At 41.4% G+C, this 27,014-nt stretch overlaps 1 protein-coding gene across 38 annotated transcripts in view; it reads left to right on the top strand.

Moving 5' to 3' along the window:
- The window catches only part of PIGN (phosphatidylinositol glycan anchor biosynthesis class N), a 129,879-nt gene extending 103,372 nt beyond the window's left edge, over nucleotides 1–26,507 (top strand). For 13 of the 38 annotated variants that reach the window (XR_011138993.1, XM_068931529.1, XM_068931527.1 and 10 more), the window contains 6 exons: nucleotides 867–940; nucleotides 3,709–3,751; nucleotides 5,470–5,522; nucleotides 10,061–10,223; nucleotides 11,631–11,751; nucleotides 13,140–13,427. Coding sequence is in view for 32 of the 38 variants with exons in the window: in XM_068931529.1 (XP_068787630.1) it covers nucleotides 867–940; nucleotides 3,709–3,751; nucleotides 5,470–5,522; nucleotides 10,061–10,223; nucleotides 11,631–11,751; nucleotides 13,140–13,162 (477 nt within the window). In the remaining 6 variants the exon portion in view is untranslated. Of the gene's footprint in view, nucleotides 1–866; nucleotides 941–3,708; nucleotides 3,752–5,469; nucleotides 5,523–6,948; nucleotides 7,172–10,060; nucleotides 10,224–11,630; nucleotides 11,752–13,139; nucleotides 13,428–16,830; nucleotides 19,541–25,553 lie in introns of those variants that run through there. The other 25 variants (XR_011138992.1, XM_068931543.1, XM_068931531.1 and 22 more) reach the window with 13 other exon arrangements.
- The last annotated feature ends 507 nt before the right edge of the window (nucleotides 26,508–27,014 follow it).

The following is a 27,014-nucleotide window of genomic DNA, read 5'->3' as shown; positions in this document are numbered from 1 at the left end:
GTGTAATATCTACAGAAGCATTGAAGAAATATATATATCTTATTAGCTTCATCTAGGTACATTACATTAAGCACAGGCTTTAAATGCCCTAATGATTAGACTGTCATTTCACAAGGAATGCTATTTTTGATAATTTTTAATACCTTATTAATACCTTATTAGTTTGCTAGAGATTGGATTGCACTTCTTGTTTTCAGGCAAGGTGTAGGAGCTCTTTTCTGATATTTGAGTACAGGATCTTCTAGCACAGAAGCATATGGAGAGGAGACACCGAGTTTATAGATTATTGCTAAAACAAGCAGTATTTCCTGCCTCTGTCTTTCTCTTGCTTCTATCCCAGAGAAAGCAGACTTAAATTAGAAAAAACTATGTTACTAACATATTTTTTTAATTCACTGAACAATTTACATTTGCTTGACTTGGTTTTGGAGGAGCAGGGTTATCCTTTTGTTGAGGAACATAATGTATATTCTGGTATTTGTGAGATTATCTTATCGTACTTAGAGTTCTGCAGTCTACCGTGTGAGATATTGAACCTGAATAGTTTTGTGTTCTAGCCCTTTTGAAGTATTTATCATCAGAGCAAAAATGGTTAAATGAAGTGAGGACCATTAGTGTGTGTTAGTTACGGTCTCCATATAGCCTCATGGTTTGTTTCTCTGCAGTTCAGCTGTGACCATGGAAGGTTTTTTTTATTCATTTACTAATTCCTGCAAAATGATTTTCAACCTTTTCTTGCCAATATTTTTGCTTTTAAACCATAAACATTTCATGATAATTTGGAAAGTGTGAAAATGCTTCCTCAGCCTTCCAGGTTGTTTTGTAAATGTGATTGTAAACTAAAATATAATTTATGTTTTAAACAGGTTGTAATCCCATTTGTTTTGGTATCATGTGCTTTTGAAGCTGTTCAAGTCACAACACAGCTTTCTTCTAAAAGGTACAGTAAGTGCTATATTTCTACATTAGTAGGGTTTCAAATATATTTTGCAAGAATTTGTAGTTAAATCTTAATCTTTTTTAAAAAAAACAACAGTCAGTAGATCATATTGTTACTTTTATTTGATATTATCGTTTGGGGTTTTTGTTGTTTTTGCAAGCTCAGAAATCCTTTTCTGAGTAATAAATGAGTATAAATGGAAATGTTGGCCCTGTCTGAAACAATCAGATATTTAATATTCTTTGTTGATAGTACATAGCAGGAACACCTTTTTTCCCTTAATGTAGAAAAATGAACAGAGTTTAAAATTTGATTTTTGTTTTATATTGCATCTCTAGCTATAGTACAATATTTTAAATAACACATGTATAATATAACCAATTTAGAGCTTTGTAGCACTGACCTCACCACAAATAGCATTTCAAAGGAAACAAAAGAAAAAAGGTAGTCCGTACACCCTTCTGTGGCAAGTTAATGCTGCCCAGATTAAACTCTTACCCCTCCCTAGCCCTTTCAGTGGACCAAGGGTACGTGGTTGGATCCTGTGCTTGTCAGGTAGGATTATGGATGATGCCGTGAAGGAGGATGTCCCTGTCAGTCATGTAGTTTTGAGTTTATCACGGTGGGATGTTGCATGGGGTTGACCAGAAGTCTCACTGGCCTGTGGCAGGAGGACTGCAGTGACCATATCCTACGTGTGGCTCAGTTGAGCTCAGGAAAGCTGCCATTGCTCCATGTGATGCCCTGTGCCTTTCTATTTGGTTTCATCCTGCTTGTGCCCTGCCTGTTGTGTCTTTGCATAATGCCATCCAGTTCTGACAAAGGATGTGGCAGCCAGGTGCGATCCCCCTTGCTGTTGGAGAGGTGGCCTAAGGCTCCCCACTGCACCCACCTTCTGTGCCTTAGCTCTGCGGGCACGTGGGGGCTATCCCAGACCGCGAGGGAGGGTGTCTGCCCTCCTCACCAAGGCTCACGCAGCAGCAGGCCTGTGCTGCGGGCAAGGGTTGCTCAGAGGACCAGCTACCCATTCACCTTTATACGGGTGAGGCATTGTAAAGGTCAGCGTTCCTGAACTTCTGAGTGCCTGCCCTGGCAGCGCCAGTAGTTTTTTATGGCATGCGCATGTGTGTGTGAGAGAGGGGAAATTATATACACTTCTTAAAACAGGGGATGTGAGTACCTCTGTGCAGCTTTATGAGGCTGTGATTGTAACCGAGGCCGGTGTTTGTGCTGGCTTGATTTAGCTGCTCAGGTAACACTTGCAATGATACTGCCGCAGCGTCGGCTGGGGAACGAGGCAGTAACTGAGGATGTACCCAGGATCCCTGGGGGGGTTGTGCTCTGGTTGTCAGCACAGCACGTCCCAGAGCCTGTGCTGCAGGCTCTTTATTGCTCTCGCTGCCCCTGCTAGCTAGCTTAAGCCGTCGCAGGCAGCTGTTGTGTCTTTGTATTGTTGCGAACGTACTCTTGAGATTAGTATTGTCCTTCCACTGTGAAAGGCTTCCTGCACTTCAGGAGGGCAGAACCCAGATTTTATGATTTGGACAAATTGCTCCCAAACTCCCTGTTTATAGGTAAAGGAAATTTTTTGCTGCTCGCGGGAAATACTCTGTCAGAGTATGTTCGTATAACTTGCCTGTTAAAACAGCCCTCTAGTTGAGTGCTTACAAGGCACTACAAGATTGCAGTATCCTATCTGAGCCACACGTAATTTGAGAGAAAATTTCAGTGAGTCTGAGAAATAATAGGTTGGTTGCATCCTTATTTACTAATGAAGCATTGCCTAGACTTGGGCAATGTTAGAAGATACAGCTTTCTCATCAGGAGACGTTGGTATGGGTGTCCCCCAGTACATGTGCATGCAATGCTACAGTAGGACATTTTCCAAAAAAACCTTCACGTATTTATGATGATGGTACTGGTAAATGAACTGTGTTATAGTTAGAGACTTTTCTGTTAATGGGTCAGCTGTTTGCAACATTGCTTCAACATCATTAACTTAGCAACTAGCTTTAACCAGTTATAGCAACTGCCTTCATGTAATTTAGGATTTACATAGTTTAATGAAAAGAAGATTAAGATAATGGGGAAAGAACAGCTCTGTGTGTTCCCTTTTGGTTCATTTTATTGGGTGCAGTCTACTTTCCTGAAGTAGTCTGCTGTCTGACAAAGAGGGCCGTGGGTTTGGGCGCATGCCCCCAAAATGCTGGGTGTTCCTGGGGTAGCTTTGAGGCACCCAGAGGGGTCTGGAGGGGAAGCTCTCCCCTTCTTCCTAGCAGGGCTGGTTGCCAGAATGGGACTGATCAGCTCAGGTATTTGCGTATACAAAAGCAGTTTTGGTCACTCTTGAACCCGTATTGAAGCTTCCAAATCAGCTTTATTTGGCTTAATTGGCACATTAAGCTCCCTGTGTCAGGAATGGGCAGACGCTGTTTGTAACATTTGTTTTTGAAGTGAATTAAAAGGATGCCTAGCACCCAGCCTTTGGGATGCTGTTCTTGTTTTCTGGTAAATGACTTGTGTTAGGTTTCTCTGTTGCAAAACTGAAGCTCTGTTAATCTGAAGTGTCTTTTTTAAGCAGCGTGGGACTGCAAGCACCAAATGGTCTAGTCTGTTCTCTAGTACATTGAAATGTATCTGAGTGATTGAAAGGCAAGTGCAAGAAGTCATATCATATTTTAATTTCTTAGTGGGGTTTTAGTGAGCTTTGTAATTGTCTGTGGCCATGAATAAAGGTTGATGGTCTGGTTCTTTTTTTTCTCTTTCAGCCTTTTCCTCATTGTTCTTGTGATTTCAGACGTTATGGCTTTGGTAAGCTGCTGTTGCACATTCTATTCAAATAAGATCAAGAAGCAGAGTACTCTCCTAATTCCATCTGGGGAGATCTGAATTTGTTTCAGACTTCAAAGTTGTTGGAACTAGGGCAGTGAATTGAATCAGAATCCTAGCATAATTTAGAGATAAAACTCCTCCAATCACCACTCTGAGTTTCATGCAATTAATACCTCTGAAGAGGCAATATAATTATTACTTCACTTTTTGACTCTCTTATAAGTTATCATTCCCAGTTTTTCATATGTTTTCCAGTCAAGTTCATAAGAAGAATTTAAATATCACTTTTAGCTGTGTGACAGGTTTAGTTAATTTTCAGGAATTTTGAACCTTCTCCTTGTTCCCCTCCCCTTTTCCCTGAAAAAAAGAGAAAAGGGAAGATGTATTACCCACCAGTTCCCGTGTCAGAGTGGTCAGAATCCAGGAGCTCTGTAACGTCTGAAAAGAGATTTTGTGCTCTTTGTAATGAGCTATTAGGAAGAATTTTCTTCAGTGAACTTGTGTCCGTGTTAAAATAACCCAAATCCAAACAATCCCCCAACGTACTTGTTAGTGATTAAAAGTACATATTTAGTGCCCTCTCAAGCTATCTTCAACCCAGCAACCAGTGCCCAAGGTATCACAAAATAAACACAAACGTTTTAAAAGCGGGAGGTAGAGTTGATGTTCTCCCTTTGTACATACTGTTTTAGTTTCAACCCTTTGGAGTAAGTATTCCTAATGTGACTTGATTGTACAGTGTGATTTATGGATCTTAGCTTATAGGAAAAACAACAGGTACAAAACCGAATAATGACTCATTTGTCTGTAGAGTGAGAAATGGAGAAGGTATAGTTTTGTGTAATTTTAAACAAATCTTTGTGACTAAACTGATTTTTTGTAACTGCCGTGGGAAAAGGATAAAAATACCAGTAAACCACACTCGTTACATTTCACTAATAAAATCAGTCCAACTAGACCAAAAGGAAAAAACAGTGGAGATATAAGACCTCAGTCATAGGGGTACATATTTCACATATTATTTTACTTTGACTTAATGATTTTTAAAACAATTTGCACATATGTAGTGGTGTACAAAGCAAAATATGACCAAAGAGGTTTGATATGCAGGAACTGTGCCTGTACAAGAAATGGAAAAGGTGGTAGAAAAAAATAAAACAAAACTGGTTTATGGTCTTGAATCTTATTATATGCTTAATATGGTCATCAGCTAGAATTTAGGGGATTAACTAATAGACCGCTCAGGCTGTGTCTTCTGCCACCGTTATTCCCGTTTTATAGATGGGGAACTGCCTGAATTGCCTGAATTGATTTGGGACAAAATTCCAAGAAAACACTATGTAGCCTTCTCTTTGGCACAAGAGATTATATGAGATCCGTTATTTTAAGCAATAAAGTGGTTTGGCTTTTCTTTCTGAAGAGGTTCTCTGCTGGTAATCTTCCTTGCTTCTTGCAAACGCAACTTGACAGAACTTAGTACATCTTTAGCTGTTTGTGTTTGAAGCCTTGTTAAATCTATTTCTGGCTCCCAGAATATTCTTCCCTTTGGTCCAAATGAGCATTCCTGGAAAGGTCTTACCCTTGTTCTACTTGAAGAATTAAAAACTTGGAGTAAACAGTCTGAAAACATTGTTTTTAATTTTGTGCTTCAGGTTGTGCAATGTTGATATACTAATCAAAGTTGTTTTATTTCCTAGCACTTTTTCTTTTTGGTTAAAGATTATGGAAGCTGGCTCGATATAGGAACAAGGTACAGTATTTTTTGCCTCTACTGCATTTTCAAAAGGCTCATAGGTTAATATTGTTGTTTATCTACTTAGAACTCTCGTAATTTTTTCCAATTACTCTCCCTAATCAAATGCTTCAGTGAGGTTCCCCACTGCACACACGCACATACCCTAACCTAAAAGCTGGGTCTTAAAATTTGTGCCAGAGTGACACAGAGTAACTAATGGATTTTTCACGGCAAGAAAACCAGTTAGTAGTATTTGTTTGCTTTCTAAAGAACAGTAATTACACAACATATTTTAATTATTGTTTTGCATTTTAATTGGTTTTAATTCCTGTGAAAATAATTTATCAGAATTGTTAGTTTCCTTGAATCTACTTACACCTCTATATATGATCCCCTGTGAATTAATGAGCCTCATGTAAATGTGTTGGTGGCTAGCAAGACGTATGCATTTTTCCTACCCCCACTTGGAGGAAAATAAATCTATAATATTTAGACATGGAAATCATAGGTAAAACAAGTGTATTTCTGTTTCACATTATGAGTCCTACTAGCCTCCACAGTGAAGTTCATAGGGCAGATTTTCAACTCTACAGTTTTATTTTTGAATAGCGCAAAAATAACAAAGAATACACCTTTTGGATTTAGCTTCCCCACGTTGTGGAGATAGGTAATAATTCTGTAATAAAGTTAAGAGAGAACATGCTGTTAATAATCCAGCCAATGTGGACACTTGAAATGGTTATTCAAACAAAAGTTGAATAGTGACCCATGGTTAGTATTCTGTTTAGTCCACGTTTACTCGGCTTTGCTCAGCCCCACACTCCCTTCAGTACATGCATGCGTGTGCATGTGCACACTTTCTGCCTGTTTTTTGTGGAGATAATAATTTCTGCTCATGGTTACCTTTTGGAATCTCCTAGTGGGAGGAAATCAAGGTTTTGGTAAATCAGATGGCCTCATCCTTTGGTTGTTTGAATTCATATGTAGATTAATATGCATATTAAAGACCCAGAAAAACCCTCATGTGTTTGACAAGAAAAAATGAAAATTTTCACAAATAACCGAAAACTTCCTCTGTGATACACAGGCTTTATAGCACAGTGATTTACAACCATGGTACATTCTTGGATCTATTTCAACTGGAAGTATGCCTTGTTCCCAAGGCTTTAGGGAAGCTGGGTATGCACCAGTGTAACTCTGCCTGTCGGTGTGAATGCCCTGTGCCCTGAAGAAAGCACTGAAAGGGTCCTTTTGAAAAAGTAGTTTGTGATCAGTTTATAAGGTGGTTACACATATTGCTCAGGCAATAAATTTGTCGTTACTTCATTTTTGAATGCTTCACTTTGCCACCTGCGTTATTTTATTGTAGTTTTTATACACGTTATATACACGTTATATGTTTGAATCTGCAAAACATGTATATAAAATAAAGCTTCCTCAGTTGCAGAGGACGACAGGTGAAGCCATATGCAGAACTGAAGCAACCCTTCTCTTGTCCAGCACATGCAACATTTTGACCCTCTGTGCCTTCAGAACTGAGCAGCTTTTTGCTGTTTGATCCTCAAGCTTGGCAACATTAGTAGACAACAGCAGAAGATATATTGTGCATTCCTGGGAGGGAAGATGAGCTTTGCAGGCTTGTGGGCAGCTCCTAGTGGGAGAGAGGTACTGAAGGGGCTCTTTTCCTGTCCTCTTGCTACAACTGCTGCGACAGCTCTGTGGCATTCCTGTTGTCTGCTGTTGCTTTGGCAGCAAGTTCTGAAAATATCCTTACTCAGTTGACATTTTAGGTGTTGCCAAAATTTTCCTGAGACTGAGTCAGTGAAGGAAATGATGGTTCTTTTTTTTTTTTTTTTTTTTTTTTCTAATCATTTATATCTCCGCGAAGCCTGTGTAAAATTTCAGGGAACAAAGAACAGGAGCGCCCTTGGGGACAGCTGCTGTCATCTTTTTCTTTCTTTTTGTGGCACTGATAGGAAGTGGTGGTGGGGGGTGTAATTATCAAGGTTCCTTTTGTATTAGTGGTTACAAGATCATTGAAATCACAGATTGAAAAAGCAGCAATTTATTTGCCTAGTGAAGATCATTCTTCTAGAGTCTCTGTCAGATGCCAGGGGTATGTATGTTGTATTTGGGAAGCTTCTGGTGTATGTTTCCTGATGTTGTTGTTGACAGATTTCTCTGCATTTTCTAAGGCTTCAAAACTTTTGTGTGTCCTCTCTCCTACTAAGAATGTGCAAGTTCAATAGTAACCATTCATTTGGCAACACTTGAGTATTTCAGTACCAGTGTTCGGAACTTTTGTATGTAACAGCTGGTTTTTAATCCAGGAAAAGGAAAAAGAAAGGCCTTCACTGCTGTTTTATGGTCGTGTTTTGTTGCCTAGTTGGACCCCTTTCATTGTGTGGAAGTGTTTCTTATTTACTGAACTCATGTGTTTCCATTTCTTAGCTCTGTCCCTTAACTCCTGGCTTTTACATCTCATTTTTACCATGCTGTATATCCGCATTAACGTGATGTCTTTATTCTCCCAGTTGTATTGCACCCATACCACTGAAGTGTTGTCTTTGAATGTAAAAAGATTTCTGCTTTCCCCTCTTCTTCCAGATCATTATTGAAATGCTGAGTGACATCAAATCAAATACAGTCCTGTGGCCACGTTCAGTAAATGACTCTCGTGTCTCAGGAAATTACCAAATACCATATTTATTTGTGACTTCTTAGAAACTTTCCAAGTCGTCTTGCTCAATGGTGGTACTGAAATCAACTTGAACTTTTTTCAGAGAGTGTTTTTCATTGCTTCGATACAAGAACAGGGTAATAATCTTGCAGTGAGTGTGGAATTCATAACAGTGGCCACTTACATAAGCTTCTGGGGTCTGCTAACTTTACTCTGTTACTCTTACCCTGTGTATCTTGAGGCTACCCTAAACTGCATTACATGCGCTAGAAAATACCCATCCTTAACATTTTATAAAAGGAATAATGCAGTCTTCTCAGTATCTTTGATGCATCAGTTTGTGGTGCGTGATAATGGGAAATTTGTTGTGAAAGATTCTTCTATTTTTGAATAACAGGCAAATGGAATAGCTAGCTTTTCTGCTTCTTTTGTCATTAAAATGAACATCTCTATGGCTTAAAAACTATATTATAGATATTTTTATGACTTTAAAGATATATCTGTATAGCATATAAAGTTTCTGAGTAGTTGTATATTCATATGGTTGAGATACACCACTGAAACCTTGTTTTATAGGCCAATATTATATAGTTTTTTATAGACACACACTGTACCACTCCCTCTCTTTATAACATTTGCTAGCAGATATAGAGATAGATACAATCTGAACTTTTCTTCTGCAGTTTCAAAGTTCAGGGGACATAGATAAAGCACAGGAGACTGTTTTTTAGGTTTTCTTGCAATAGCAGGAAACATGGGAGAATTGTGCTAGCAGTGTTGGTATTAAAAACAAAAGATGCATCTTGGAACTGTTAAATCAGTGCGTATTATTGGAGTGTATAGTAGAAATAGTTGTAGTTTTGGAAAGGCAAGGCTTCTGTGAGGCTTATAAATAGAGCAAGGGTGCTACCAACAATCTTGAGAACAGGAGTTAAGTCACATGATTTGTGAATCCTTTCAAATGAAAGGGAGGAGGGAGGAAGAGGGACCCTGGCCTAAAATGCAGAAGACTTAAAATTTAGAATCTAAATCTGGACTGTTAAATGTGGGGTTGTTCCTGAGCGCACACCGAAAGTAGCATGTCATGTGGAAATGAAGTTCTCAAACTGTTCTGGAAAGAGCTCTTCTAAGTCCTTGCATGCGTTGTTGTGTTTTACTTGGTTTTGTTTCAGTTTCAGTTTTTGAATTGCTAAGGTAACTTACTCCATCTTCCTATCTTATTAATTTCTAAAACTGTCTGCTATCGTAGATATTATCTGTCTGGAGAGAAGAGGCACTGTTTGGAGAAAGATCTTTTTCTTTTTCCTTTTCTACTGATGTTTGATCTCTCTTTTCTTTGTGACCCCATCCACCAGCTACCTTTTTGCTCCCCTTGCCTTTGCTTGCCCATCTCATCCTTTTTATGCATTGCCCCACTGTAGTCCTGTGCTATTCCCTTGGACGTATTTAAAGTCGGCCCTTCCTCAGTCATGGACCTAACTTTCCTGGAGCCTGAAATCTCACTGTTTTTTTTTTTTTTTTAATTAGCTCAGGTTTGAGCTCTGATGGGGTAAGCCTGTTTTGAGAATCACCTACTGCACTGTAACTACAGATCCAGCCAATGGTGCAGTTCAGGGTTGTGCAGGGATCAAGATTTTTCCATCACTGTTGTGGCATATACCTGTAGGAGGTTTGCTTTGTTTGCTTGTTTGTTTAAATACAGTATTATGCCAACCTGAGAACTAATTTACCAAGCAGAGCTGCCTGCAGGCTCTGCAGTTCCAGTTGCTGATAGCCCCAGAGATATTGGCCGTTTGCCATTATATGATAACAGATAGAGTGAAATTGCTTTTAGTTGTGCTGTGTGACATAAATTTTGTTCTTTACTCTGCAGATCTGATATTTTAATAAAGGAGCATAGCCGTTCTGCTTTGTGCAGTACTGCACGGGAGAAATGCATACAGCACTCTCTTCATTATAAAAGCATGAAGGACCTGGTCCCTAGTACCTTGAAATGGGCTGGCACAAAGAAGAGAAAGAGTAGTAGTGAAAGCCTTGTAAGTGTAGCAGAGGGTTTATTTATAGCATTTAGCAGTAAAGCATGAATTTTGTGTATAAATTTGAAAGATTTCTTTGTAAAGAGTCACCAGAGAGCATGAGAACTGCCCCTGCTCAAGGGAACCAGTGATATGGGGAGGGGCTGGGGCAAGGCTCAATTGATGTGGAAGTTGCCTTAGGGGCAGATCCTGTCCTGGTAGGTGGCAGTGTCTCTTTGCTTCTCATTGCCTTCTGAACTGGCTCCGTGCTGAGCCAGCAGATAACTGTGCACAGTTCTGCTTGGAGGAGAAGGCTGGCCATGCTTCACGCTCTTGAATCCTGTGGGATTTTGTTATGGGCCAGGCAATTAGTTCCTCAGTGCTTGATTTGGCAGCCTCAGTGTCAGTCTTGCTCTGTCACACTGTTGCAGGCAACCTCCAATGATGCCCTCAAAGATGCACGTGGGGGAAGAAGGGCAAAAGGGAACTTGCAGTCTACTTTGCCTATACTTTTTTGGGGAGGGAGGGAGGGGGGAAAGAACAGGAAAAAAAAATGTCACAACTTTTCAGAGAGTGGGTGCCCCTTTCTTCTCTCACCTGAATACTTCTAGGGAATCTACAGGGATCTCTTGATCAGATTGGACTTTGGTCTTGGTTATGGCAGATATCTCTGTCTGAGGTCTGCCCTTTGGCAGGAGCTGAAGTATCTCATTTGGGAAATAGCTGCCTGGCAGGTAGCTAAGCAGAATTTGGGGAGATGTTTCCTTTGAAGAAGCCCCCCTTAATGTTTGGCCAAAATCATCTGTTAGCACCCACATCCCCTTGCCCCACAAGGGGCTTGCCAGAAGTCAGGTGCCTGCATAAGTCGCATGCTGATGGCAGCAAGCCTTCAGCAATTGCTAGGCCTCTGAAGTCGTAAAATGTCTGAAGAAATAAAGGCAGGGTCCTTGTTTGACTTCTGATTTTTGGGTTTCACATTTTCAAACTGTCTTGGAAAGCTAGAAGGAGAATGTTGCTACTTACATGAAAATAAAATTCTGGTGCCATGTGAGAAGGAAAGCTGAGAAGTTAACAGTAATGCATGAGACCTTAAACCAAGGAGCTCTTCACCAGAGTGGCTCTTCCCTTAAAAGCTGAGCCTGTGGTGCATGTACAGGCCCCAAGGGCGTGTCATACCAGGGAGGTAACTGCAGCTAGGGTTTGACTTTCATTGTGCCATGTTATGTCCTTTCCCACGGAGCACTGAAACTCGGAGTCTGTAACACACCCAGGTGGACTTTTAAAGGCTGCTCTTGAGGAGGGAGGTGTGTTATCTCTGTATTGTAAATGTGCTGTGAACTACGAAGCCCAAAGTGGACTGACCAGGTTAAAGCATGCTTTTTGCCTGATTTCATGCTCTTGCTGTGTGATCTTGCATGTTCCCTGCAGAAACAGAGGGGGAGTTTGAATATTTTTGGTTGCACTGCGTGCAGGTGGGAGTTCAGACAGATGCAAGCTGCGGGATGTTGGGGCAGATTATGCTTGCTGAGGCTTGATTCTGTTTGTGCTGGTGAGTTTTTTTTTTAACTGATTTTTTTTGTTATCAGTAAATGAAATAAAAATAACATGTAGCAGCAGTCAAGTCCCTTTCAGTGCTCTCCATCTAGCATGTTCAGACTGGCTCCTTTGATTGCTTGTATCCTGGCAATGGAAGAGTTCCTACTCATTAGTGAGTTTTTGGATTAGTTTTATTTCCTCATGCTGGTTAGTGGCCAAGCTTTGTTAGAGCCAGTGTTTTTACACTAAATTATGCCCTGCTAGTGCCAAGATTGTCACAATCTCGGGGTCGTGAGGATTGATAGTGTCAGAATTATGAGCTTTACTGCTGTTCCATGGCTAAACTGACAAACAGAATGAGTCCTTAGGCAGAAATTCCAGATTATGAAACTGCCAAGTGCTCCTTGGAATCCTTTTTTTTGTAAATAAGCTCAGACTTCATCAAGTCAGAAGTTATCCTGCTCTTCCTAAAGAGCCATCTGCTTTGAAATAGTAGAGATGGGATGCATGAGGAGGTATGGATACGTCTAATGAAAGTATCTTCGGTAGTCCCTGGAAAAAATGAACAGCTGCATTGGTGGTTCTGGATGCTGCGATGGACATAGGTGCAGCAATATTTCATCTGAAACTCTAGCCTGAGATGTCACTGGATTTGGAAAAGATTATCATTTCTTGATGGCTAGTGACTTACATTAAGGAGCTGCTTGATTCAAACATTGAACATGGGATGCTGAATGTTCTAGGTCAAAACTCAGTCTAACCCAGTGTCCTGTCTGTAGCGTTCATCAAATCAGATACTCAAGCAAGCAGTGTGAGAGGTGGAGCAAGCAAAGAACAATTTTTCTGCCTGTTGTCAGTGACTTAAGGACTTCTTAGTTGCATCTCGATATCATGTTTAATAGCAACTCTTGAAGTAATTTGTTTAATCTCTTTGAATCCGTTTGTTACCACAGCAGTGAATTCCACAATTTTAGAAATGTTAAGTGAAAAAGTAGTAGGATTTTTTCTTCTCCCTAAATTCTGCATGATCCACAGCAAACTGAAATTTTGCAGTGATTTCAGTCACATACATTGAATTACCACCTGAATTAAAAAAACACACCCCGTGCCTCTTATCTGCTTTGTATACATTCAGTTGTATTTACTGTTGTCCCCACCCTTTTGTTTGGCCAGAGACTAGTTTTGACACTGTAGTGCTGTTATAATAGTTGGCATCCTGGAACAGTATATATAAAATGTAGTGCTGGGCCAATAATTAGGTATGAACATTTTTCAGAAGGCTATTTAACTCTTTTTGGGTTTCTTTTTCACTCTGCAAATTTCCCTTTTCCATCTCTCTCTCTCTCTCTCTCTCTCTCTCTCTCTCTCTTTTTTTTTTTAATATCTACCTCCTTCTTGCAGCATTAGCCACTATGTGCTGGTGATGTCGTTGACCATATTCATGATGCTGATGAATGGACTGGCCCAGCTCCTGACTACAAAGAGGCTTGAGCTTTCCAGAAGGACTAAGCACCATTCTGCGTGATGAAGTGTTAAATATTCCTGCAGTTTTTCCCACCCTCAGCCTTCCTCTGAACCAACCTCTGCCTGTGGAATGTAAATGCAAGTTAACAGACTAGAGCGCCAAAATCCCACCCAGGGATCAGAGTGCTCTACTGATACAGATTAAATGATGTCCTGTGGCTGAAATTTGTGTTTGGAGATCGTCATTTAGACATCAGCTGGGCTAAAATAGCCTCATCTTTATTCTTTAAGCAACATATTTATTGAAAGTAAAACCAGCAATGAAGTCCTGTATAAAAGAAATAGGCAACTATCTTTTGGGTTTTTTCTTCAGTTATTTTAACTCATCTTCCAGCTGTTCGTCTCACACATGCACACTCTTATTAGGAGTCTGCAAAGTCCTAGCTTCATTTCACGCCTCACATAATCATTTTGCAGACTAAAACATAAACAAAATCAATCTGGGCAGATCACTGGTTTGTCTGTTGCCCAGTATGGCATATGCATTTGAATATCTCTGAAACTGGCTACCCTTTTTGAAAGCTATGTGAATGCTTCAAGCTGTCTGTGTGAGAGTGCGCTGAGGCAAGCGGGACTGGTACGCTGTGGGACTGTTGCTGTAAGACAGTTGCTTTAAGCTGACCTCAGTGCAGACTGCTGCCTCTGACTGCTCTCCTGCTGTCTCTTGTGCCAGCAGGAACGCTTGAGCAGGCTGAGCAGTAAACCAGATCAAGTAATTGATCCAGTTGAATGTGAACCTGATGAAAGAATAGTAAGACAGCGTTCAGACAGACCAGTTCACTGGGCCAGCTCATGGGTGAGGGCAGGCAGGAGGATAGGTCGGTGGCAGCCTAGAGTTACATCAGCATAAAGAGAACATGAAACTGTAGCCGGAGTGTGTGGTTTGCATAGAGTGATGCCCATCCTGCCGCTCAAAGGCTTTTTCTTTTGTTAACATTTTTGTTCTGCTCCTGATTGCAAGTGTCAGCCTGCGTAATGGCTCTGCTGTGAGGCAAACAAATCTTCTGGTTCTGCGTGGATTACAAGTGAGAGTAGAGAGATCTGTGACACCTATAGGCTCTTGGGGACCCAGTAACTGTAAATCTGTTGCATGAGGCTTTGAGATAGCCTTGCAACTTCATAGTCTCTGCAATGGCAAGCATCAGCTTCCCTGCCAGTAGCCCAGTGTTTTAAAGTGGGTAGAAATACAACACCTACCGTGATTCAATGCTTCATTCCTCCCTGAAGTCATCTATTTTTAAGAATTAAGCGAAAATTGTATCTCCTGCTCACCAGGAGCCCTGCACAGAGCTACATATCTTGCCTTTGAAGTAGCTTTTTGCATTCACACTATCAGTTAAAAGAGCCTTTGAAGTGGATTGCTTTGCACGGTGAAGAAAGTGAGTGAAAGAAAACACTTTCTTCACTCTGCACAGTGTGTGATGACATCCTTGACAAATCGTGCTAAGTCCCATGTCACACTCCATCTTGCAAATAGTCCTTCCTGTCTAAGAGCGCAATATATACAGCGCATGGCACCGCTAGCCAAGGCTAGGCGTTCATCATGAGGGCAGCTCTGATACTCAGTTTCTAGCCATCTGGTATTTGGCCGTGGTCACATGGCTGCTTAACACTGGAAACCAGTCATCCCTGCAGGAAGTTTGGCTGGGAGAAACCAGTCGCAGATCTCCATCTGCTTTTTGAGTGCTGGTAAATATCACATTATGGACTTGTAGACACCCATGCAGCCTCAGAGTGCCTCTTGTGAGCATCTGATCACTGGAGGAGTCATTCTGCCACTAGGTAGTGGGCTGGTGACCCTCCTGGGCATGTTGCTAGCACAGCTAGCCACTGTCACAGAAGATATTGCATATATGGTCTGTAAAAAATGTGAAGACTTGTGTGTTGGAGGGTGGATGAATGCCAGCGGCTGGTGGTTGTGCTGTACAAGGAACCACCTTGAGCAGGTAGAAGGTTGAGGCCACAGCAAAAGCTATGTCTAGGCACGGCAATCTACTGAACCTGTTCTCAGCTCCAGGGAGCTCTTACTGGGGAGAACTATCCTCACCTTGGCCCTATCCTATGTAATCCCAAGCTGTAAGGGTACTGAACCGTCAGCTTTGTGTGACCTAACTGATCTCTCGATGACCTCTGTCCACAGCTCTGTTCTTGCAGTGCGCCCAGCTATAGGCAGCCATACTATTGAGCATCCCAGTCTGTGTTGCTGGAGTCATGCTCTTTGTAAAGCTGCTGTTTGTAGATCAAATTCACTGATGGGAGCAGCTGAACAGCTGCCTTTGCTCTATGTGACATGAAGGAACTGACGGAAAAGTAGGAATGTAGGACCCACAGGGCTGCCGCCCTGAAGGCAGATCTGCAGACATGTCAAAGATGCTAGTTATCTGTGACAGGGCCAAGTGGGTGTCCTACCTATCAAATGACGGCACTGGAGGTATGTACTATCTATTGCTGTAGGCTCCTTGGGAGAATGCACAGAGGCTGAAGCCTGACGTTGTCTTTTATTACCATGGGGGGGAGGGGGGCTGGTAATAAAATATTGGCTAATCGTGCTGTATCTGATGCTGCTAATCTACCACAGTAGGAATAATGAATGTACTCTGGCATACAGGACAGTGAAAACGGCTGTCCAAAAAAGGAACCCACATCAATTATCCTTTCTGCTTATGGCTTCCGTAGTGTCTCCTTCCACAAAGTAGGTTCTGTTTTTGAGATCCATTCCTGTAAGAGCAAGAGGAAGACGAGCATGGGAGAGCAGCCACAACACACATAGTAGTTTTTCCCCAGAGCTTTGAAAGGGCCTATTCTAGTTTGCCGTTTGCCCCGACTGGGCTGTAGCGGTAGCAGCCTTAGCTGACCTTTCCCTTTCCCCTGCCAATCCCCCCTGCATCTCTGTGCTGTTTGCAAATGCTGTTCCTAGCATGCGCCACGGGAATCTTGGAGAGCAGCTCTTGCAAAGAGGCCGATTGGCCATGCTATTCCTGTATCTCCCCAGGGGAGGCTCTTGCTGGAGTCTTGGCCTGCACGTTTGGGTTCACTCCAGCACAAGGAGGTGTCAAAAATTCTCCCACTCAGCTACTTTTTACAGCCCAATGGGCTATGTGGCAAAGTAGACTCTTTCCTCCTACTGGTATGTGTTCCCTTTCTTCCCAGGAACAAACGTCATCTGTAATAAAAAGTCCCCCACCACCTAAAAGCTGAGGTGGGTAATGAAATGTACTCAGCTGATTTTAGGCTTTCTGGTGTTCTGCTTGTGAGTCTGAAGTATCATCCCTCTTCATGAGCAGGGCCTTGGGCACAGAACGGGGTATATGGGGCAGTGCAGGTATCCGCTAGCTCTTGTGTTTTCTCCTAAGGGCACAAAGGCAGAATTCCCCAAGCTCTCTTACCTTCCTCCTCCTACCTGCAGCAGAGTTACAGACTCTCTGACTCCTAGAGCAGGTGAAAACCTGAAGCAGGGAAATGTAGGTGGATTGACGTCATTATTTTTGTCTGACGCTGCACTTTTTTTTTTTTTAAGTATATTGGTAGTGTAAAAAACACTGCAAAGCTTATATTTGCTTGCTTTCAGAGCCATGGATCCCTGAAGAACTAGCTATGAACCTGGAGTGCCCACCAGGAGTTGCAAGGCAAGAGAAGCTGTGCTGAAGAGCAGCTATTATAAAGATCATGTGTTCACCGGTTCTAAAAACTTGTCTGCTATTGTGTTTTCAAGACAGTAACATAGCCTTTTGATATAATTCCAGGGAGTGAGCTATTTCTTCAGAGATGATGAAGTTTAGGTTGTATCAAGGTTTTTTGTGACTCAAACTAAATGACTTCCCTCTCCCTCCCTGCAGAGTAAATCCGATTTTACTAGGCTTGGCAGTTTCGAAAAATGCATGCCATAGCTGTTAGTTGTAATGCAGCTACAGCCTTCACATTCTTGAATGAGAACGAGGATATGAACGAACTTTCATAGTTTTACCAAAACCTTGCTCTCTAGCATCACCCTTAAACTCCATTGTCTGATTTGCCCAAGCTGTGCTAGAGTTGTGATTTCAGCCCCTACCTCCTAATCTGCAAGGGCTCATTGACAAAAAGATGGGTTATTGACGGTTCTTTAAATTTTCTGCCCACCCACCTGAATCCTGCAATCCCTTTTTCTGTGCTTTCCCCTTTGAGGTGGTGAGGGTTACTTCTCTCAGAAAACTTTGGGGAAGAGGATGGGTGTATGGAGGGTGCATCAGGTGCTGGGAACAGGAGCCAGTTGGGCAGCATATCTTGGGGAGCTACAGTAGCCGTGGGGAAGGTAGAAAGTCTCTGTCTCACACCCACTCTGGGCTGTGCCCTCTATCGTAGTGGCTGGGAAGCTCCTGGTGCCCCATCTCCGTCCTGACAGGGCTTCATCAAGACTTAAGGCAAGGGACTTTGCCTTTTTTTCCCTCGTGCCTTCTGACCACCTTTAGGCAGCTGCCCTATGAGTTGCCGTGGCCAGGGGAGGCTGGGTAGCACATCTCGTTGATGGGAAAGTGCTTGCGACAAGCTGTGGCCTGGGTGCCCAGGACTGACCATCACAGCTACTGATAGTCACCATGCTGACTATAGAGCTGCTGCTGTTGCAGCTGTCTCCTCAGAGCAAAGGGTCCCAGCGACTGGTTATGTCTGTAGGGATGGGTTGAAATCCAGTTCACCTATTAAAAAGTCCTGAATTTGGCTGCTTCCCATGAGGGCTCCTCTTGGGCCCTGGGGCAAGGCTCAGCATTTGAGCTTGCAGCACAGAACGAGGAGGGCTGAAAAGTGCAAGGAGAAAGCTGGAAGTGTGGTGCGCGCCCCGTTCCTGTAACCTTTGAAATCAAGCTTGTCAATATGTTCTTCATTCGTTTATTTATTGACTCGTGTTTGGCAGCAAGCTTCCTAACTTTCTAACTCTCAACGTGGATAATATCAAGCGGAAATAAAAGAAAGCACACCTTATTTGCTTGCGTTTTATTTTCCAGGTATATTGTAACAGCAAATGTGTGGGGTTTTTTTCTTTAATGTTATATAAGGTGAAGCTGACATAGATTTAGCTTTCACTTGGATCCTCACTACTGACAGACCTGTTAATGGCTGGATATCACCCAGTGAATTTGGAGAGAGAGAGAGAGAGAGAAAACAAACAGCAAACCAAGATCCCCAGCCAATGTACTTGGAACAGGAAACAAGCAGTGGATTTCTTGCCCTCTGCAGCCCTGTTTTTTGAGGGTCACCTCCCCTGAGATGAGGTGTCCTCCTGAGCTGGATCATCCTGCGAGCCTCCGGTAAAAGGCTGTCACGTTCTGCACCCGCTGTGCACCGCCGAGTGGTTAAGCAAGGTGGAGAATCAGGCCTTGGGAACTGAAATTTAAATCACTCCCAAGTGTGATCATAACGGAGTCCGACATTTTGGCCTCACAGCAAGACGGGAGGAGAAATACGGCGAAGGTGTATGTCACTAGCACAGCTCTTCTCTGTCCTAGCTGCCTCCTCTGGGTTTGCGGCTGTGCTCTAGCAGTACCTGCCCGAGTTCGCCTCCAGGTTGCAGCAACTGTGAGATGATCGAAAGGATATGTGTCTGGTAATAAATGTTGCAAAACTGACATTTAGGTCTGAGGACATTTCTGACTGAGACCTAAACTCCTCTAATTAAAGTTGGCTTATTGCTCTTGCAGAAACGCTAAAGGACAAAGCGTTCTGAGCGCAGCTCGCGTATTGACTTTCTGTGAAATAACCTTTATGCATCTCCACAGACATGGCCTTTTTGTGCTGGACATCGTTATTCTGACTTTTGGCATGTGAGCTAGTCTAAGAAAAAAACTGCAGAGTAATTCCAGCCTTTGCTTTGTGGTGTGAGTCTCAGCGAACACATGGGGAGAAATGGACTTTAAAAATATTCCTATTCTATTTTTGTATCAATTTCCATATTAAGTTAAGAGATACTAGAACTTACTGTACAAAACATTGCTATCCAGAGTTATATTTAGCTACTTGCATGTTTGTGTCTCTATCTCACCAGATCTCTGCAAATGAGTGGATATTTTCCATCACGGGCTTTGAGGAGGAAGCCTGTTATATCTGACCTACCGTGAAAGGAAAATATCTGTTTAGTCACCACGCATTTTTTATACAAGTAGTATCTTGCTGCTTCTCCTCTAGCCTATGTTAAAACACATTATAGTTCACATAAAATGTAACAAACAAACTTACTTACTTTAGTATAACTTAGCAGTTGACAGGCATTTGCTGCAGCAGGTAGAAACGAAATGGGCATGACATTTTTTAAAAAATAAATAATGAAAGAAAATCTGCTTGATTTCATGGAATAATTACTTTTTGCATGTGTTTTTGTGGGAGGAGAGCCAAATCTTTCTCCATGACCTAAACTGAACACAAGACTTCCAAAGACTTCCAAAACTCTTCTGTTTCCTGGGACTTTATGTCACCACCAAGTGCCAAGCAGTAATGCAGTGAACACTGCCGATCTTCTTCCTGGAGCAGTGTCTTCCCTCGAGGGTCTTGCCTGTCTGTGCTCTCTCCTGGCGTAATTCCCGGCCCTCTGCCTCCGCACGGGGCTGCACTGGGGCCCCGCTGGCAGCCTGGCTCAGCAGCAGATGCTGAGGAGCTTAGATAATTCAGCTGAACCCCGGATGGGTCAGGAGACAGGGTTTGTCCCCTTAGGGTAGATCATTATGACAGCTAGTCTGTCACAGTGGAGCGTGTTTGTTTGGTTTGGCTCTTATGTTTGTTTGTTTTAGGATTTTTTTTTTTTTTACTGATTCGTAAAGCATGTTTTTTTTTCAATTAGTGAACAGGAGACCGGCTAGGCAGCATTAATTCATTTTAATATGACTCAATAATGAGGAGTGCTCTTACTTCCTCATAGCGGCTGAATGCGTTTGCTCAGGCAGTTTGCTTGACAGAAAATACAATTTTACAGAAATTGTTCTACAGAGCAGGAGAACAGATTCTTTCATTTTCCCTTCCTGGTACTCGTTTCTTGCAGAAATACATGACATTTGGGGAAAAGCAGCCTTTCATTAGTGGATGCATGGAAGGCCCCACAGGCATGAACACAGAATAACTGGATCTGCAGTCTATAGAAGTGCAACTGATTGTATTTTAAGGGTCTATTTCACTGTTACTACCTATCATTCCAATATGTTATATTGGGACTGGATGGTGGTAACAATATTTTCTCTCTTCATAACAGTTTTAATTCTTCACGAAAAATCATGGGAGTCGAGAGCTTTCTGAATAGGAAGTGACCCAGCTAAGGCAAGTGGAGATGACCTTCCCTTGTAGTTCGCAGCCATTAACCTCGGCAAGAGAAAGAAAAAAAATAAGTTAAAATGGCCACTTCTGCTTGTGAAAATTGGTTTATGATACATTGCAAATACCCTCACTGTAGGTAGTTGTTTAACTTAATTTGTGCCACGATTAGGCAAATGTGCTTATCAAGCCTCAGCTTGCTCCCATTCTTCCTCTTTGAGTGGTGGTGTGCGTAAGATGAATAGGTTTACATGCTCGTAAGGGGAAAATGCATGATACTTGTCAGATTAGTACTAAGTGGCATTATTTATTTGGATGTTTATTTTGCAAGTCTGTGAATGCACCTCACTATTAAGAATAGGAACACAGTAACGATTCTGTTTAATTAACAGAGAAGGAACTTTCTTGCCAGTTCTAACTGCCGTTTGCTCTATGTGAAATGTCACAAGATTGGAGAACTCTTGTAAAAGGCTGAGAAAGCATTATTTGTGTTTGGTGCATGGAGCTTTATGAAAGCAATTTACATATTTGCACACTGAAGCATAACTAACAGAACATAAGCAGGGTGATAAATGATTAACTCTAAAAGATTGACACTTGGGGCAAAAATCCAGCAAAGCACTTAAGCATGTGCTTAACTTCCAACAGCCTGGCTCTGTTGACTGCAGTGGACCAGAGTCAGGTCGTTTCTTAAGTTCAAGAAACTGCTCATGCACTTTAAATTAAACATGTGCTCAAGTGACCTGGAGAACCAGGACTCTGGCTAAAAGATCTTATAAAACAGAAACACTTTCCCTTCTAACGCTTAAATCGGGATGGCTGCAGTAAGTGGGACTGTAAATAGATCAAAGCTTGTCATGGATGGAGTATCCACAGCTGCTATTGATAAAGTGGGAGTTGTCAGTTGTCTAGTTATTCTCAGATTTAGGACAAAAAATAGAGGTATTTCAGTAAAAGATCAATCTAGTCTGTCTATTTCAGTACAGTGTTTTGTTTTGTTTTATTTTAATTTGGGGAACACAAACATATTGAACATTTTATTGCAGTTCAGTGAAAATCTCATTTTGCTTTGGCCAAAAATTGCTTTCACTGAGTGGCTTAATTGGAAATGGAATTTGGCCAAAAAATAATAATAAAAAAATCCCTGTTTTCACATTGCAGTAACTTGAACCTCCTTCCCATCATTCATCCTGCACTGGCCTCACACTACCTACCAGGAACCCCCTTAGTAGCTTTACTTGATCACAAGCCACTTTCTTTCAGTGGAGCTGGAAATCCGTGAAGCTGGAGGTGGAAGGAGCTGCTCTGAAGCAGGAGCGTTCAGCAGAAGCTGGCGTTCCACGCTCCGCCGGGGTTCGCAGGGTGGTTCTGGTGCCGCTATTTTTGGGCTCTGCATAACAAACACTCTTCAGGCTCTGCAGGAATGATTTCATTTGCTGATATGAACTAGAACTACAACTGAAGTCCATCCGTTTCTGCTTTTAACCCTTTTAAAGGGGAATATTTGGGCTTACATTGCTGTCAGAAACACCTTGCTCCGTAGGTTACTGCTTTTCATCTCCAGCAGAGGTGTGAAAGCTGTGGATACTCTATACACATCAGCCATTCATTCAGTCAAGGACAAAACCTTCAATATGATGCCTGTGTGTTTTCACATCAACATAAAGCTGTACATAGAGCTGTTGTATGTTCTTTGCTTTTTGAGGAGCTTTTTGTCTCTGTCATTTTTATTTTACTTTGCTATTTGCTTTATCTTACTTTTGCTAGTACTGTGTCTCAGCCTTGACTTTAAAATATGTCATAAGTAGATAGTGGTTGGGTGAAGCTTAATAACGTTTGTCAGCAATGATGATGATGTTCATTCAGGAAACATGTAAGAAGCCAATAATCTCCTTTTTTGGAATAAAAATGGAAACGACTACATTTGTTGACCAAAACTTAGACCCTGGGTGATTAAGCAGAAACAGAAAAAGCTGGTGAAAGGATTTTTCTGGGGCCTGAATTCAGACCTAAGCAATACGATACTGTTTTTGGAGTGTATTTGTTCAGAATAGCCAGGAAACTGGCAGAAAAAAAGGAACTAGAAAGCCCTGGACACAGCCAGGAAAAAGTTAGAAATATGATCCTGAGAAAATGGCTGAAAAGTCTCTTTATAGGCTTGAGTGCTGGCTAGAAATTAATGAAGAAATTATCTTTGATTTTATTCCTACTATCTTCCAGGCTTTCATCCTTTTTTTTTTTTTTTTTTTTTTGTGAGATCAACAGGATTGCACAAACATACCTGATTCCACCAGCAATTTTCCTGCTAATGGAAACAACTTGAAAGACACTGAACTCTGATCAAGCAGCGCAGCACACAGCTGCTTATAAAAGTAGGCATATTTTTGCAGTAAGGGGGAAAGGAGAGGGCAGGGTGACTAGAAATTTCTCCATATCCATTTATAGCATGAAAATAGACTTTATGCTCCTGTAATACATTGACCATAGAGACTAACAACCACTAAAGTCTGTAGGAATTTCCCAAAGCCTATGGTAGTCAATAGATCAGGTCCCAAGAGTGTAACTCACAGGTTGGTTGTTACAGAATTCAAGCACTGTAGTATCCAACTCATATTTTTCATGTCTGTTATGATTTCTTTTTTAAGCAAGATTTGATACACTGGACATATATGCACGTTAGAGTTTCCTGATGTGCAGGAAGCATGAGTGCATGTACTGTTAAAGGTACTACACTGCTGTAACTTTTCCTTGGTCTGAGACCTGAAATCCTGAACTTCATTCAAAATTCTGGGTGTATTGGTGAAGCCCTGTAGGAAGTGCAATGCCTAATTAGCTGTGAAGAGGGAAAAAATCCTAGCATTCACTTTCTTAATCACTCCTGATTCTTTGTGCTGAGGCCTAGCTTGGAGTGGATTATATCACCTGTAAATTAACTTGGGAGTGAGTGAGGGGGTTTGGAAGAGGAGCTCACAAGTCTTCCATTAGCATTATGGGAAGTTTTGATTTTGCCTCTGTTACTAACAGAAGCAATAAATATATATCTACTTTTCTGGACTCTGACATTTGAGAAATCAATAAATCAGATAAAATCATACCAGGAGAGGGAGGCTTTATTGTTTTTTATTTTTTTAAATCAGTTCCTCTGTGTTTAATCTTGCCTGCAAAATCCTTCTTGCTTCCAAAATGCAAGATAATGTAGGCAGGCAGGCAGGCAGCATTTCTAACGTAAGTCAAAAAAGATGTAACGATCAATGTTTAACTGTGGTTTTCCATTTCTTATGCTGAAAATAAGAAAAGGAAAAAGAAAGACATGTTAAGGATGTCCCATCATAATCATATCCTCTTCAGGTAACATGGGAGGAGGATGTATAATTACCTGGACAGAGACTGAGTATACTGACTTCAGCTGTTCCTTAGCTGAAGCTGTTTCTCAGCGTGTGAGCACAAAAAGCTTTAGGGAATAATGCATGCAGATGGTATCATCTTTGGGGAAAGCAATATTCAGCTGGTCTGGCCATTATGCAGGTGAAAGCACGATGTGTACCAAGAATGTGGAGTACATTTGCATGAGATTAGTTAAATCATCTAAGCAAAATGTCCCCCCTATCTGTTTTGCTCTATGCTCAGACACTGTGGAACTTGGAAGCAAAAGCAGCAATGAAGATACGACACTGCATGAGCAATGACATTATTTTTCCTGTAAAAGAAGAGGCACAAAAAGGTGGAAGGAGGCTAATTAGTCCTCAGAAGCACTGGTCTGGAAACTGGCAGCCTGGGCCTCCCTTCTGGGCCCTGTCACATCATGTGACCTAGAGCAAGTTGATTAAGTGTGCAGGACCACTTTTTTGCACTGGATTTAATCTTGAGTAACACTTTGTGACACCAAAATTCCCATGGAGATCAATAGCCTTAAGTAGAAGGAACAACATACTTCAGTTCTTTACCTGTGATCTGGCAATCGTTTTACACAATGTCCCACATTTACCCCTTTTCTGAAAAGTTAATAAGACAGGAGAGGCAATTTCCTATCGTTACTTTTGTACTGTATGCAGTAGAAGTCTCATCTTGGTTGAGATCTCCATCTCTGGGAACTGCAGTAATCCAAATAATAACCTGCACAGCATCAGCTAAATGACATTTCCTAGGTTTTGATCGCCTGGTGCTGATAAGGTGTAATGGTATTTGGTGGAACTGAGATCAGCATTGGCCTTCCCAGCATAGCACTAATAGGCGCTTGCCAGGTTGGATGAGGTCTTTTTGTGGGCTGGTTTTGTGCTGCTCCAAAGCCTTGATAGACAATTTAGAGAATATGTCCCTAGGACATTTTGTTTTGGAAAACAGGCATAGGGATTGGGGCGTGTTAGCTCAGCTGCATTTTTACTGGCAATATGGGACATAAAATAACACAGTTTTCATCTTGCCATAGAAATGACTAAAGAGAAGTACTTTATGATTTTGGCAATGTTACATTTTTGTCATGTTTCAACATTTGCAGATACAATAGATGAAGTAAATTACAGTATGCATGCACTAAAGGAACACATTGTTAGCCACAGTCTTCATTAACTTGGTGGCAGATAACTGAACACAAATAACTGGATGGTATATCCTGAAGACTTGGTGAATTATTGGGCTTTTTTGCTGTATATGTATATGTGTGTGTGTGTGTGTGTGTGTGTTGGTGTGTATCTGTAGGTTGGCCGTCAGCCCGTACCGGCTGCACTTGTTACCTGGTAGGTCTCACGATGTAGGAGAACCACATGACTGTACATCCCTCATTGGCATTCCAGCTGCATACAGCTTTGGCGATTTGTTTATGCAACTAAATGTATGCAATCATCAATAATACCGTCCACAATAAGTTCCAATTAATGTTGCCGCAGGAACCTTCCTTCATGTTTGTGCTCGCTTCTGTAGATTTAAATGCTCGACCTTAATGATGCATTAACGTTGTTTTCTGGATTTTTTTTTTAATGCTGTGTTTGCAGTATAAGGTCCACAATTTATTTTGTTCTGTTTGCCCAGCAGGGACACTTTTCCACTGACTGTTTATTAAGAAGCCTTCGTGAGTACGAAAGCCATTTATCTTTATTAGTTGTATATTTTTGCTCATCACCTCTCTTACATTTATGAATTAAATATTTATTGATTTTTTTTGTGAAGAAAAATGCCCCATTGCTCAGTAAGAATAAAACAAATTAGCATAAGCTGTGCACAGGAACAAGAACTGTAAGCAGAACAAACTTATGTTACTTCCATAAGTCATGTCAGAAATGACAGGAACAGGAGTTGTCTTCTACTGGAGAACCTTATTTGCTTCTTTTTGAAAAAAAAATCTTTAAAATGGGCTATGAAAGAAGGGCTTGCATGTGCTTCTTTGCTTTGTTTTCCTTTTCTTTCTTTTCATATTTGCTTTGTGATACATAGAAGACAGGTGGAGGAATTTTTGTTCTCTTCCCTGCTTTTTGCTTGTAATCTCATCTATAGACTAAGATAACTGATGAACAAAGAAGTATCGGTCTGATAATATGTGGAGCCTAGTTAATTAGAACCAGAAGTAATTAATTTATTCATATTTTTGGTGAACTGATTTTAAGGCCCAAAGGACCTGTGTGTGGTCATCTACCAGGTACTCCTGCATCAAGGCCATAGCTCTAATTGGAAGTCAGTGAAGAAAGGCATGTGACCCTGAGCAAAATACGTTGTGTCATGTAGACTATCAGCACCTTTAACAAATTACAATCACTTCTGAAAATATGTACCTTATTTTCAATATAAATTATGTATCTTCAAATTGCAGCTATGGATTTTGATTTCATTTTGAGTCCGTATGTGCAGTGTAGAAACTCCTGTCCAACCCCAGGTCATGACTGTCACTTTGGTGTCTCACATGAACTACCAACATGCTTAAGTGTGCATATATAAGTATGGGATTGGCTCCTGAAGTTTCATTTCTGAATGGCCGTTCAGAAAACAGTCAAAGAAAAAAATTAAAAAAAATTGTTTCCCCTCCGTAACAATATTCTGCTTTGTTTAACATTATCCTGTGGGGTATTATAATATTTTAAGATCAATTTCTCTTTTTCTTCCCTCTATGCATAATTCAAAGGTAATCCTGTAAGCTTCAACTTTGACGTATATGGCCTGTGAATTTTATTTTTTATTTCTTTAATTGCCAAGGGTACCTCATCAAAATGCTTTGGTTCACCACATCCTATTGGGGTTGATGCTTTCACACTTGCTAGTATCTAGTCTAATCCTTTTTCCTCTCTGTATTGTGGAGAAGAAAGAGCTACCTAGGCTTACAGCATTTCATGTTTGGGGTTGGACTCATTACACAGACTGTCGTATTCATGAGGGGAAATGGCTTGGCGCAAAGACATTTCACCCTTGGACGGATGGCCAGGGAAAAGCTGTTTGCTGTGATTCATTTTTGTTGTGAGAGCTTGTGGCAGCCTGGTCTTGGCTGCGTGCTCTTCCCCAGGA

The sequence above is a fragment of the Struthio camelus genome, chromosome 2 (assembly GCF_040807025.1).
Source record: "Struthio camelus isolate bStrCam1 chromosome 2, bStrCam1.hap1, whole genome shotgun sequence".
Lineage (NCBI taxonomy): Eukaryota > Metazoa > Chordata > Aves > Struthioniformes > Struthionidae > Struthio > Struthio camelus.
This window is presented reverse-complemented; position numbering and strand designations above follow the sequence as displayed.